General features: G+C 49.1%; 1 protein-coding gene across 4 annotated transcripts in view; it reads right to left on the bottom strand.

Annotated features, from left to right (window-relative positions):
- The window catches only part of COL27A1 (collagen type XXVII alpha 1 chain), a 249,222-nt gene that overhangs the window by 171,518 nt on the left and 64,146 nt on the right, over positions 1-13,558 (bottom strand). For all 4 annotated transcript variants that reach the window (XM_043530720.1, XM_037880008.2, XM_043530722.1 and 1 more), the window contains exons 2-3: positions 4,367-4,514; positions 3,789-3,947 (exon numbers count right to left, since the gene is read on the bottom strand). In XM_043530720.1, coding sequence (XP_043386655.1) covers positions 3,789-3,947; positions 4,367-4,514 — 307 coding nt within the window. The remainder of the gene's footprint in view (positions 1-3,788; positions 3,948-4,366; positions 4,515-13,558) is intronic.

Genomic DNA, 13,558 nt, shown 5'->3' with positions numbered 1-13,558 from the left:
CATTTACGACACACTCAGCGCATGAGGCTGTTTAGAACCATCACTTTGCCGTTGTGTCGTCTGCAGCCCCGAGCCAAGGCACGACTGAATCCGGAGTCACAGTAATGGGACGGGTCACTGGGAACACAACTCCAGCTGCTGCTCTGGACGCTCCCTGCCTGCCAGTCAGCAGTGAAATAATTGGGGAAACCAGTTATGAGGCGTTCATGGACCAGGCAAGAAAGGGAGCCTCCCTCTTTCTTGGAGAGTGAAGAAAGAGGACTGGATCTCAGCCAGGATCCTTGGATCTGAAACAGGCTTTGAGGGTTTCATGAGCAAAACAGATGTGTCATTATGCACATCATGACAAATAATCATAAAACCATAGAAGCGTAGGACTGGAAGGGACTCAAGAGATTATCTTGTCCATCATCCTATACTGAGGCAGGTTTAAATAAACCTAGACCATCCCTGACAAGTGTTTGTCCAACGTGATCTTGGAAACGTCCAGTGATGGGGATTCCACAACCTCCCTTGGAAGCCTATCCTGGAGTTTAACTATCCTTACAGTTCAAAAGTTTTTCCTACTATCTAACCTCAACTTCCCTTGCTACCAACTAAGCTGCTCTCTTCTTGTCTTACCCTCAGTGGACAAGGAGAGCAATTGATCGCTGTCCTCTTTAAAACAATCCTTTGCGTATTTGAATACTTAGGTCCCTACTCAGCCTTGTCTTTAACAAACATGCCCATTTCTTTCAACCTTTAATAATAAATATTCTAAATGCCATAAAGTTCTTATACAGCACCCTTCATCGACAGATCTCAGAGTGCTGTACCAAGGTGGTCACCAGCATTATGCCCATTTTTACAGACAGGGAAACTGAGTAACAGAGAGAAGCGACTTGCCCAAGGCCACACAGCCATCTATTGGCAGAGTTTGGAATAGAACTTGGGTCTCCTGACTCCTCTAGCCACTAGGCCACAATCCCTCCCAAATGACCAGGTCAGAGTGTGATTTCAGTCCAGAATGAACATAACGATTGCTAGGCCAATACCAAAGCACTCAAGTTGCCATACGGAGGTGGGTGGGGTCTATCCATCACACATGAACCATCCGCGTAGCACGGTAGCCTGGATTCGCTGCAAATTATTTTCTTCCTCCAACCACAACATTTCAAACCTGTGAAGCATTAGCCTGGGGGGGAATCACTGGCATCTGGACCTGTAAGAGGCTTCCCAGGTGAAGAACAGTATCAAAGGCCTGCCTCGCGATGCCGACTGAAGCGTGGCCAGAGAGACCGAACTCAAATATTTGTATCCCCCAAGAGATTCTCTCTTCTGCCCCATGTGACGAACTAGCCACCGCTGGAGGCTTTTAGGCTACGTCTACACTAGGAGCTAGGGGTGTGATTCCCCTGCTCGCGTACAGATGCGCGCACTAGCTCTCATCAAGCTAGCGTGAGTATAAAAGCAGGGTGGCTGCGGCAGCCTGGGTAGCGGCTTAGCTGTCCCGGGTGTAAACCTGGTTCATACTCGGCACGTACCTCCACTGTCACTCCCTGTGCTACTGCGGCTACGCTGCTATTTACGCTTCTGCCAGCTCACTAAGATCTAGTGCAAGCATGTGCGCACGAGCAGGGGGATCGCACCCCGAGTGCAGCCGGGGCCTGAGACCAACAGCTCAGCCGTACATCCCGGCGACTACGCTTCCTCCCGCCAAACAATTTCCAACCCGGACAGGGTGGATGGGGGGAGTAACCCCGTTTCTCCGAGGGGGACTCTGCTCCATGAACAGAAGGAGCGAGCATTAACATGCTGTCTCCCCAGAACGATGTTCGGGGGGGGGGGGGGGGCGGTGGAAGAAATGTCCTATCGCAGCCACAACCGGCAGGAGGATAGTATCCAACGCTCTACGGCAAAACCAGGCCCACACCCTTCCACTTAACCTAGAAAATCTGCCAAAGCAGCCTTCACCTTAGCGGATGTGTGACTAATGCACAGGCCCTGGACTGTCAACTCACCTGCATCAGTAAGTTGCAGTGAGCTCACCCTTCAACAGCCCAAGCAGTGGAAAAGGGTATCAGACGACTGACTCTTGTTTGGTACAAGTAGCAGAGATGCTGCTTTGCAATCGGAGGAGCCCTGCCTCAGATGTCAGCAGGGACAGACCCTTGGAGAACTTTGAGGGGATATGACCAGCCGCAGCGGCCCTGCCTGCCACACACTTGATAAATATTAAAGACCCTGAGTTTTGTTGCATCACCAACCTTCTTCCCTGCTGCGTTCTAAGAAGCTCTTAATGCCAACTAGCGAGGGGGTTCCAGGAATGTCTTGATTCTGGTCTGTACATTCTGGTTCACCAAAGAATGTCATATAAGGTCTTAAATGAAAGCCAGGGTCACACTGGTCATTGATATTGTTGTGAAATGTATATATAGATACTGTGTAAGGAGTTACATACATATACTGAAAATATGATCTTACAGCCCATAACAAGGTATGAGTCAGCAGCAGAGGTGAAAAAACAGGTTTTCCGTCAGACAAGAGAAGTTTATTCACCTCTCTCTCTCTCAGGATGCAATTTACGCATTGTAAGCTAACACAACGGATTTATGTCAGCGAAGAGATGCAAAGTCGAAAGGGAAGCAGCATGCAGGAAAGCCAAGCCACGGGTAGTTATCCTGTCTTTGAGGACAGACAATGAATGCTGTGGGGGTGTAAGAAGACAACAAAGAAGACACTCCTTATCATGTACGTATAGGGTGACCAGACAGCAAGTGTGAAAAATCGGGACGAGGGTGAGGGATAATAGGAGCCTATATAAGAAAAAGACCCAAAAATCAGGACTGTCCCTATAAAATCAGGACATCTGGTCACCCTATGTACAGAGGAATAAATGGGCAGTGCATTTACATTCATGAAAACGGGATCTCAGCCAACTAGTCTCTAGAAAGCATGTTATGATTTTGTTTTTTATGTAACCCTTTGTTTCCAGTATCACTTGAATCTGGAATCTTTGATAATAAATGTATTCTTGTTTTCATTATATCTAAGAGCGGTGATATTAAGCAAAATGCTGGAACAGAACTGAATCTTCCTGGCTGGTATGTATACGGCTTCTTGTGGGACAGCAGACCTGAGATTTCCGTGAGCAGGCTAGGGCTGGATATCACGGGGAAACACTTCAAAGGGACTCCAGGACTGGGGTGCTGCCACCCAGTGAAACGCAAGCAAGACTCCTTCATGCTGGAGGCAGGGGGTAACAAGGTGACTCAGTCCCGGGCACCCTGAGAACCTTCACACCTGCCAACTAATTTCTCTCATGGCTTGAGCTAGAGCAGGGCTTCTCAGACAGGGGGGTCGCGAGCCGCCAACTTCCACCCCAACCCCGCTTGCCTCCAGCATTTGTAACGGTGTTAAGTACATTAAAAAGTGTGTTTAATTTATTAGAGGGGGGTCGCACTCAGGCTTGCGATGTGAAAGGGGTCACCAGTAAAAAAAAGTTTGAAACCCACTGAACGAGAGCATGTCTCCATATGCAAAAGACCACAGTTCTACATTTTCAGACAGGCATCTGAGAGTGCAGTGGATGGATATGTGGGTGCAATCAAAAAACCAGCAAAAAACACATAGCAGCTCTAGCATTAACGGATAGCTTCATGCTTGAGACCTGGCTTGCCCAGGCAGTTACCCCTTTGCACCCACAGCTAAGTATTCAGCAGGCTCAGCTTCACTGCCTGCTTTTGGAAACTCCCCCCATCCTCCCACGTTTTGGGGTAGAGAAAGAAGAGAGCTCAGGTGGAACTTACTCATAATGTCGCCTCCTAGTGGTGACAAAGACCAAGGCAAGGGGGTTAATCCTGATCTGGAACAGCACATGGCTACGATGACTGAGGATCGTCAAGAGGCTGGTCTCCTCCTTCAGAGAATACCTAAGTTTCAGCAACACGCTCAGCTCATCTGCAAACCTAGGAGAGGGAAGCAAGCCACAGCATCCGGTAGCATCTGGTGTAATAAACCTATCGTTCATTCGTTATATAGAATTTGACACATAAAAACTAAGTTCAAAGAACATTATGCAGATGGCAAAGTCAAGCACGGAAAAGTAATGAAGTGCCAGAATTAAGGAAGCCGTAGTACAGGCAACACAAGCCCACCTGTCCCCCTGGGGTAGGTATTCACCTGTGCAGCTGGGGCTGAAGCCCATGCCATGGCTTCTTCCCTTCTATTTGCAGGGGTACGTCTACACGAGCTGCCATGCCCAACCCCAGCGGCAATGGCGATGTACCCCAAGAAGGGGAGGTGAGGGAGGAATGAGGCTTTTAAAGGCCAAATCACCAGGCGTGCAGGGAGTCCAATTTTAAGAACCTCTGGGAAATCAGCCTACCTGTCCCCAAAGGCCTCCAGGGTGGGGATGCTGAGGGTGGAGTACTGCCCAACCTCCAAGACACTGCAGTTGGCTTCGTCATAACTGAGGGAAATATTGCTGAAGTCCTGGGGGGAGGAAGTCAGTTTGTCCAGCAAGTTCACTTCATCTGCATGGGGGGAGGGGGAAAAAGGAAAGAGACAGACACTAAATGTTTAACGCATCCTCCCACCAGAGTGCCGCTCACACCATTAGCCATTGGCAAGGTGCTCAGAGCTGTACTGGAGGCCACAGGAACATGGTCCCCCACAGCTAACAGCCCTTTGAAAGAGCTTTCAGGAGGAGAACGATCATGCTTAGGAACAGCTTGTGGCTGTAATCTTCCTGCCCGGAGAAGTGTCACTGAGCTGTAAGAATCACTGAAATAGTCTCAGCCAAAGATGGGCTTATTCCAGAATGACCTCTGAATTTCGGGAGATAGAAGGACTCAAAATACTGCCTCGTGGATTAAATAGTGAAGTACGTCTTAAGGGGGTGGGACGTTATTTCTAATTAATATTTCCCCAGCCACATATCCACCTACAACCTCAGCTCCACCCAGCTAAAGGTAACTATCAGAGCAAAGGGTTTGGGTTAACTGCCTTTCTCCTCACTCTCCTATTGAGCTTGGCATTGCACCGTCCAAAAGGATGCTGCTATATTCCCAGGCACGTCTGGAATCTAGCTTTCCCTCTGGTGCCCTCAGTCTAACATGACCACAGCCATTCCCACAGCAGGTTTTTCATATCCCAGAAAGGAGCTTTGCAGGCGATGACAAGAAAAGCGTGAGGACCCCATGAATAGGTATCACCCCCCTTACCCCCCATCTCGTGCTGGAGAAACACAGCTCTCTTTTCTGTGATTGGCCACAGCCCTTTTGCCAGTTCAGAGAGACTCTCTCTAGGGGCACTGAACTGCTACCTGGAAATTACAATTGATGACAAAATGGTTCCTCTCAAAAAGCTTGTGTCCCATGTGCTACAAAATGAGCCATGGGAAGGTCCAAGCAAGAGGTGAGGAAAGGTTCCTGCAACATCAGCGAGACTGGCAACACTCCTGCCGGAGAGAGGGCAGGACCATTGCAAGGCGTCAGCACAGCATGCCCGGCGGTAACGCAGTTGCCCATGGGGAGCAGATCATGTGTCAGACGGAAAGCAAGGGGACGAGTAGGGCTGAGGTCCCACAGCCCTTTGCTCTGGGAGTGGGAACAGGCACCAGACAACTGCATTCCACGGGCAAAGCACCTGCGGCTGTGTCACTGCCCGAGCATCGAGAGCTGGCCCAGCAGGCACGCGTGTGCACGTAGGCACGCTGTCCTGTCTCGTCTGTCCCTGTCCTTGTCATGAATGCACACTGTCCTGTCACGTATGTCCCTGTCCTTGTCATGAATGCACGCTGTCCTGTCCCTGTCACGTATGTCCCTGTCACGTATGCACACTGTCCTGTCACGTATGTCCCTGTCACATATGCACACTGTCCTGTCACGTATGCACACTGTCCTGTCACGTATGTTCCTGTCCCTGTCCCATATGCACACTGTCCTGTCCCTTCCCCAGCAAGGACTGTGGCCTTGGGCAAGCTACTTTGTGACTTCAGGAAAGAGTTTAATTGCTACTGCCAAGAAGAGCAGCAAAAGCCAGGGCACTCTGCTGTGAAATCCTCGCCATCCCAGGCCCGGTCGCTTAATCCAGGCAATGGACAAAAATGTTGGCTTCAGACCTGAATAGTCTCACTTCTTGAACCAACGCTAGGTGGTTTGTATGGTTCATGGGTCCAGTTTCCAAATAATCTGGACTCTGCATGAATTCTACCCAGTCATTTTAATGCAGGAAGCGGGGCAAACAATGTGGTTTGGTGAGCACGACAGTTAACAACAGTTTGAGCAAAACGTTTGCAATGCCAGCAGCCAGCGAGCGGAGAAGCGGAAGGTTCAACCCTGTGGCTGGGGCAGCGAGGGCCACATCAACTCCACTGTGGCTACATCGGATCTTTATGTCCCCAAGAAGGGACAGCAACCACAGGGTAATATGGAGCCCAAGAAGAGCCAGATTCCCCCACGAACAATTAAGAGTGGGCCAAGGCTACCATGCCGATAATGGAAATGCATTTGAAACAACATTTAGAATCAAGCTCATGAAGTTGTTTGGACTTTAAAAAACAGTGGGTCTCTGCCTTTTCTAAGCCATGACCCCACATTGCAAGAGCAAAAACCTTTGGGGTCTCCCTCCCTCCCCATCTAGCCATAAAGAAAGGGGAGGGTGGTCACGACCCCCTGAAGTCTGTTCACAACCCCCAGGCTGAGAATCCATGCTTCAAATCGAAGCGTTTCAGCAAAGCAGAAGTCAGACTGGAAAGGAAGGGAGAGAAAATACAATTGGAGGGTAGGCAGTGCCCTAGGAATCTTCTACGCTAGTGCTGTTTGTCCACACCACTAGGAATCCAGCCGATGAATTCCTAACGAGCCTGGGTATTTCTGCCAGTTTAGATCTCAAAAACCATCACATTCAGCAGTGACCGGGATCCTGGTTGGTCTACGATTAGATGGTGCAGGGAAGAGATTCAACGCCAACTCCTGAGGAAGGGCAATGATGGGGGAGCACACACGGCTGCAGCCAGGGATGTAGCTGCTCGAGAGGACTTCAGTCTCCAGTGATGTCCATCCAGCACCAGCATTTAAAAAAAAATGCCAAGATGAGAAGAAGCCCCACTGCTGACAGACAGCAGGACCCCAAATTACTCGTAAATCACCCCGACTGCCCCCATTGTTACAGAATTAAGCTGAGCATAAATGACATTCGCAGATTAGACACCCAGTGTTTGCTACAGGTGGCTTCTCTTGCTGGTAGCACGGTTACAGACGCAGCCAAGCAAGACTGTGAAATATGCCAGCTGTGAAATCATGTAGCCAAACCGCCAGCTACAGAGCTGATCAGCTCCATAGAAACCCCCAGCCCCCACTCAAGCCGAGTAACGGCTGCAGTTGCAAATTAAGTCATCCAGCTCTTACCTTAGCATGTTTAACATTCATACTGTGGTAGTGCCTAGAGGTGCCAACTGAGATCGGGACCCCACCGTGCAGGTGCTGTGCATCCACATAGTGAGACAGAGTCCCAGCCCCAAAGAGGTTACCGTCGAAATAGACGTGACAGACAGAGGGTAGGAGGAGAAAGAGGCAAAGTGACTTCCCCAGGGTCACACAGCAAGTCAGTGACAGAGCCAGGAACAGACCACAAGTCTCTCTGCTCACAGTCCAAGTGTCTCTATCCACCATCACCCCATAGCAATCCATACAGCAGATTCAATAACACAGACTCCAGCATCCTAAACTATTAGCTATTGATAAGCACGGCCTAGGTCAGTGCTTCGTAAAGAAATTTGAGACACACTGGATATGAAAGGCACTGTCTAAAGCCAAACGACTTTCTGCACCAACTGTAGTCATGGTGCCCAGTTCAGATACTGCTTACACCAGTGTAAGGGTGGAGTAACTCCATGGAAGTCAAAAGTTACGCTGGCATAAGTAAGAGGAGAACCAGGCCATGCGTACGGATAAATACGCACATGCTCAACTCTCAGCTCAAGGAACATCCATCTGTCCGTGGGTTTTACACTGACGCCCACCACCATAGCGTCTGAATGTCGTCCACGTGCAATCCACATGCCTTTCAGTCTCACCTCTGCAGAGCAAATGGGTTCGCTCCTGGTAGCCAGGAACTTTCTTTGCCTCACAGAATCACAGATGGAAAAGACCAGTGCTGTCTGACCTCTCTGGTATTTTTACAGTGCATGCCTGCATATCCAAGTCCTTTCCCTTCCCTCGCCTAGTGCTGGAGGGTCTCTCAGGCTCGCTCTCTCACCCTCATTTTCTTGCTCCTCTCTTTCCAGCCAATTCTTTCTCCCACCCCACCCCCAGACCTACTGCACTTTCTATAGGAATGTGGGTGCAGCAGCTGCATAGTTTAAAGCAGGGTCCCGAGCGTCTGGTGCCGATCAGCAGCTGCAGCTCTTCTCAGACCTCTGGGGCTGAACTTTCTTCTAATAAACACAGCTTTTCCAGCCCCCCGTAAATCAGCAATGGGAATGTCAGGGCAGTTTCTTGCAGGGCTTGTTTCTGTTTTGCAGAGATGCTGATTTCAAACATTAAGGCATTTCCATTCTTAGAATGTCCCAGACTCAGGCTTTGTCTTCACAGCTCTTGCTGTCAAATCCTGAAGTGGTTGCCACCAGGTAGCAATGCAAGGTCAGCACGACACTCCTCCCCACCGTGGGTTGACTTTACCTTGATGTAAACCTACAGTGCCTTGCCTCCACTATGGTTGTTACAATGGGAGAACCAAGATGTGTTCGTTACTCTACAGTAAACTTACATCTTTTCATAGCAGTGCAGACAAAGCCTCAGTACCTCACTCCTACTGCTTAATGGGGAGGGGTAAGACGGCCTGACCAAACATCAATGCTCACACCTTAGATATGCAGGAGGCAGTGCCCTGCTTACCCTGGAGCATCCACCTCAGCCTCCTCCTCCCCAGGGCGCCAGATACATCAGTACTCCACCTTTCTCGAGGTACCATCTTGTTCTCTCAGTTTCACAAAGAAAGAATAAAAAAAAGCACGTCTCTAGCCCTTACAGCTGTGAAGAAAACCTCCAGGACATGAACCAAGTGCAACGGTTACAGCGGCATCTGCAGAGAGTCTGACCCAAGGACAAAGCCTTTCAAAAGTGACAAGTGATTTTGGGTGCCTCACTTGAGATGCCTTAAAGGAGCTTGATTTGCAGATGGTGGGTGCTCGGCTTTTTCTGAACTCCAGGCTACTTTAAAGGCATCTCAAATTGGGCATCTAGATATGTCCACACAGCACAGTTACCCGGGTTGTAGCTTTAACCCCCTACCATCAACACAGAAAAACCTCTAACGTGGGTTTGGAAGTGCTTTAAGCCCAGACAAACTGACCTTGCTTCAGGGGGGTGGGGTTAAAAGCCTGGGCTCCACTTTAATTTGGGCTGGAACCCACGCACCTTGCAGTGAGGATGCAGGTTAAGGATGCAGTGAGAAGATCCATGCCCGGAGTCCAGTCGGCTGCTGTGCTCGGGGCAGGGAGTGGGGAGCCAGGACCCCAGGGGGCAGCCCAAGCCAGGGTGACAGCCTGGCCTGGAGCCAAGACGCAGCAGCAGCAGCCCGGCTGGGGAACCAGGAGCTGGCTTTCTTGTCAATGTCACAGCTCCAGCTCTCACGAAGGGGGAAAAGGTGGCATTATGTCAGGAATCAAAGGCCACCGAAGCAGCGGGTGGGGAGGGGAGTCACCCCAGGACTTCCCAGCATTTCTGGGAAGCGTTTCTGCCTCTGGGATCTCTGTGCCCACATCCTTTCCTTCTGCCTTGACCTGCATGACACATGACAGGAAATAACCCCAGACCGGCCAGTGGGCTGGGAGAAGGTAATCATCTCACACAACACCCCGCTGGGCCCACCTGGCACAAACGCGCTGTGTTTTCATGGAGCCAGTAATGCAATAGGTGGGAGGGCGTGGACAATCTTACTCGACTACTTGACAGCGGGAGCCCTGCCAGTACCATCTGCACTAGCGTCTGCAATCACTTGGCAGACATCCAGCCTCTGCTTTCACTCCAATTCCCACTGTAGATGAAGTGAGAGATTTATTCCAGGGCAGAGGAACACCCTAGGGCACACTGCAGCTTGTCAGGATATATACACAAGGCACAGATCTTGAGTAACAAGTCAATTGAGCAGAAAGCTGTTTTGATCCAGTTCACACGCCATAATGTATCAGTTCTGCCGTCAGTCTCCTCAAAGGACTTTTCTAGGGAGCACAGCCCAGTGGGAGGACTGGGGATCTGCAGGAGAGACTCGTGGCTTTTGCCCAGCTCTCAGTGTGAATAGATAAAGTGAGGGTGGCGGGTGTCAGTGCAGTTCCCAATGGGCACGAGACCATAACACCCCCCACCAATAATGGATCTCCTCATTGTCAGTTTCGGAAGAGGGGCTGTGGACCGGACACACTCTACAGGATGACCCATCTTCCCACACTTAGGCCCCAATTCAGGAAAGCACGTATGTGCTTAACTTTAACCACATATTTACAGGCTTCCCTGCTTTTCTGAATAGGCATATGTGCTTAACTTTAAGCAAATGCCCCAATCCCAAAAGAAGCACAGGCCCCCATTCAGGAAACATTTAAGCATATAGTCAAAGCTAAGCACATGCGTCAGTGCTTTCCTAAACAGGGACCCTAGAGACACCCCCGCCTCCACCCCAGAGTTGGGGCTGCAGGAGAGTGTGGATGTAATACCAGTACTGTAGCAGCTCTGCATACATACAGAGAGCACCGTTCTTTGCAGACCTTTCACCTGCCTTAAAAACAGAAATTGACCAAATAAATAAATAAATAAATAAAAAATTAAGCATGAAATTAACAAGTTCCCTTTTAAACTAGATTCAGACAGGCACAAAGCACGTGTCACCAAAAAGGGATCCCAGCTATATTCCACAGTGTGGAAGACCAGAACATACCACACAGTCCCATCCTGATCTGGGGGGCCAGCAAACCAAGTGGTCATGCAAGAGTACAACTTGACTGCAAAAACAGCAGTCCCACCAGCACCCAATTGTGGTGATACCATCTGTGCTTTCAAAGTGCATATAGCAGGGGTCCCTCAAAGGAGGAGGTAAAGAGGCAAAGAGTGAAATGAGGGAGAAAATAATAAAAAGATACCCCTTAACCTGAAGGCAAGAAACTAAAGGTAAGTAATTTTGGTACCCAAGATACATCTTTGTATTTGGGTGAGATCAGCACTTAGAAACCATGGCGATTGGCAGTATAGAAATACCTTGGGCCCATCAGACACCATTACTGCCTCTCCACCTTTTGCTAGCTGAATAGATGTTTAAATAAAGGACATCTCACTCCCAAGACACCAGCTTTCATTAAGAGGTGACCAGGGGGATCCAACCTAGCGTATCACCTCCTAGGGGTGCAGATGCTGCCCTTCTGCATTAACTTCATACTGCAGCACTTTTCCACAGTAGAAGCAGGTTTCCATTTATTTAGTTTAGCCGAGCTTCATGTGGCTAGTTTCTGCTCTGTCAGGATAAGCCAGCAGGCCTCAGAAACCCACTGGAGCAGGAAGAGAAGAGACGTGCTACAAGAGAGAACAAACACGATCCTCTCAAGCAGCTTAAACAAGCCACAGCTCTCGGCACTGACATCTCAATTGCAACGCACTGGCTCTGCAGAGGAGATTGTGGCAAGGCAAGCTCATTTAAGCATCCTTTGTGATGTGTTCAACCAAGCCGAACTTGGCAACTTCTCCTCCTGAGATTAACCCAGAGAAACGCTACTTCCCGCTCACCTTTGCTATTTTGTAGTTACAAGGACATTAATAGTTTTAATCGGAATAGTTTTCAAAATATTTTTGCTTCCATTGTAGTTCAGCACCTGCTGGAAGTTTGAAACAGACCCGTTACCTCTGGAAGGGATACTGAGACTCCTGATTCAGGGCTTATGCTAATTTTTAACTATTAGCGATCAGGATGAGACCTTCACAGGAGGCAGGTTATCCCATATCTGCCTCCTGCAGAGTTTCTTGCATCTTCCTCTGAAGCAGCACATGCTCGTTAGAGCTGGGATGAATAATTGGGTTTTTCAGTTTGGTGGCCACATCCGAAAAATCCAAATAAAGTTTATGCTCAAATAAATTGGTTAGTCTCTAAGGTGCCAGAAGTACTCCTTTTCTTTTTTCCAAATAATTAGGTTTCAGGTCAACCTGAAATTACAACTATTCATTTCTATTCTATGAAATGAAAAACCAAAAATGTTCTGATTTGGGCAAAACAAAACTTTTCATTTCATTTCAGGGTTTTGTGGGTTGTGGTGTTTGTTTGTAAAACTAGCTACAGTTCTAAAAGAAACATCTTTTTGAAATGAAAAGGCTAAATGTTTCATTCTGAACATGTCAAAATCAAATGTTTTGACTCTTGGAGTTTTTCCTCCAGTTTTATTCAGCTGAAACTATTTGCCAAATTTGACCCAAATGCACAAATATTTTCGTTCGACTGAAAAATGCATTTTTCATCAAATATTCTATTCGCCCGAGAAAACACGTGCCCAAATCGAGTGCCGGCCACTATGGGAGACAGGATACTTGATTGGATGGACCACAGGTCTGAGCCATCCTGGCAGTTCCTATGACAGATAAATGGAATGAACCATGGTCCTATTCACATTCAGCCAGCATGGCCATTAGTCGGGAGGGAGCCCACGACTTCCAGCACCAAAAGCACAAGCCCCTACTCCTTAAATAAAGGAGGCACCACTCAGCTCTAACAAAGAAGCAGGCTGTTCCAGTCACCGGGGCCAGACACCAGGGGGAAAAGGGAGGGGACGGCTCAAACGGATGCACACACAGCCCGTGCAGTTACCATAAGAGCAGGAGGGAAACCTTTCCTTACATTGATCCCATGCTGAAGGAGGATTTTTCCCATCTATTTCGGTTTCCTACGAAGTGAAGCATCTGTTTGAGAGACTTACCTGCGCTGCATTTCCTAAACCCAGCACAAGGAGCAGAAGGGGAATTTTACCACCAGTTAGTCTAGTTCTCAGGGTGGCTCAGTTTCCCCACCTGGAAAATGAGGATCATCACACTCACTCACCGATGAGCTTGGAGACCTACAGATGAAAGAGCACTCAAGAAGGGTGAATTAGAAGAGGTTGCACACACTCTAGACTCATTTGCTGCAACAGATTTAACTAAACAATAAGAGAGTAGCCCCAAGCTTGGCCCTTAGGCACGTCTGAAAGGGCCATGAGCTCCTCAAGCCTAGTACTGAGGGGTCTCCTCTCAGTCCCGTCCTCTCCCAGAGGTTCCCCAGCACTGCAGCACGTCTTGTTGGGGTCACCACTGCTTGTTCTTCTATGTCAAGGCCGCAGCTTCTGTGCGTTTTCTGTCAGCAGGCGGCTCCCTTCACATTGCAACAGCCTCCATACACATCCCTTTGCTAGTGCCCAAGCACCCCGTAACACGGGAGGGTCACCACGCTGCCCTCTGCAGAGCGATGACTGTTCAGCCAATCCATCCCACTGGGTTTCTCTGTGTCAGTGCAAGACCGAGCATCCAATTCCCCCCCCAGGCTGACCATAGTCAGCGGCACCACCACC

This window comes from Chelonia mydas, chromosome 16 (genome assembly GCF_015237465.2).
Source record: "Chelonia mydas isolate rCheMyd1 chromosome 16, rCheMyd1.pri.v2, whole genome shotgun sequence".
NCBI lineage: Eukaryota > Metazoa > Chordata > Testudines > Cheloniidae > Chelonia > Chelonia mydas.
Note: the sequence above shows the minus strand (reverse complement) of the source record. Positions and strands in the feature narration are given on the sequence as shown.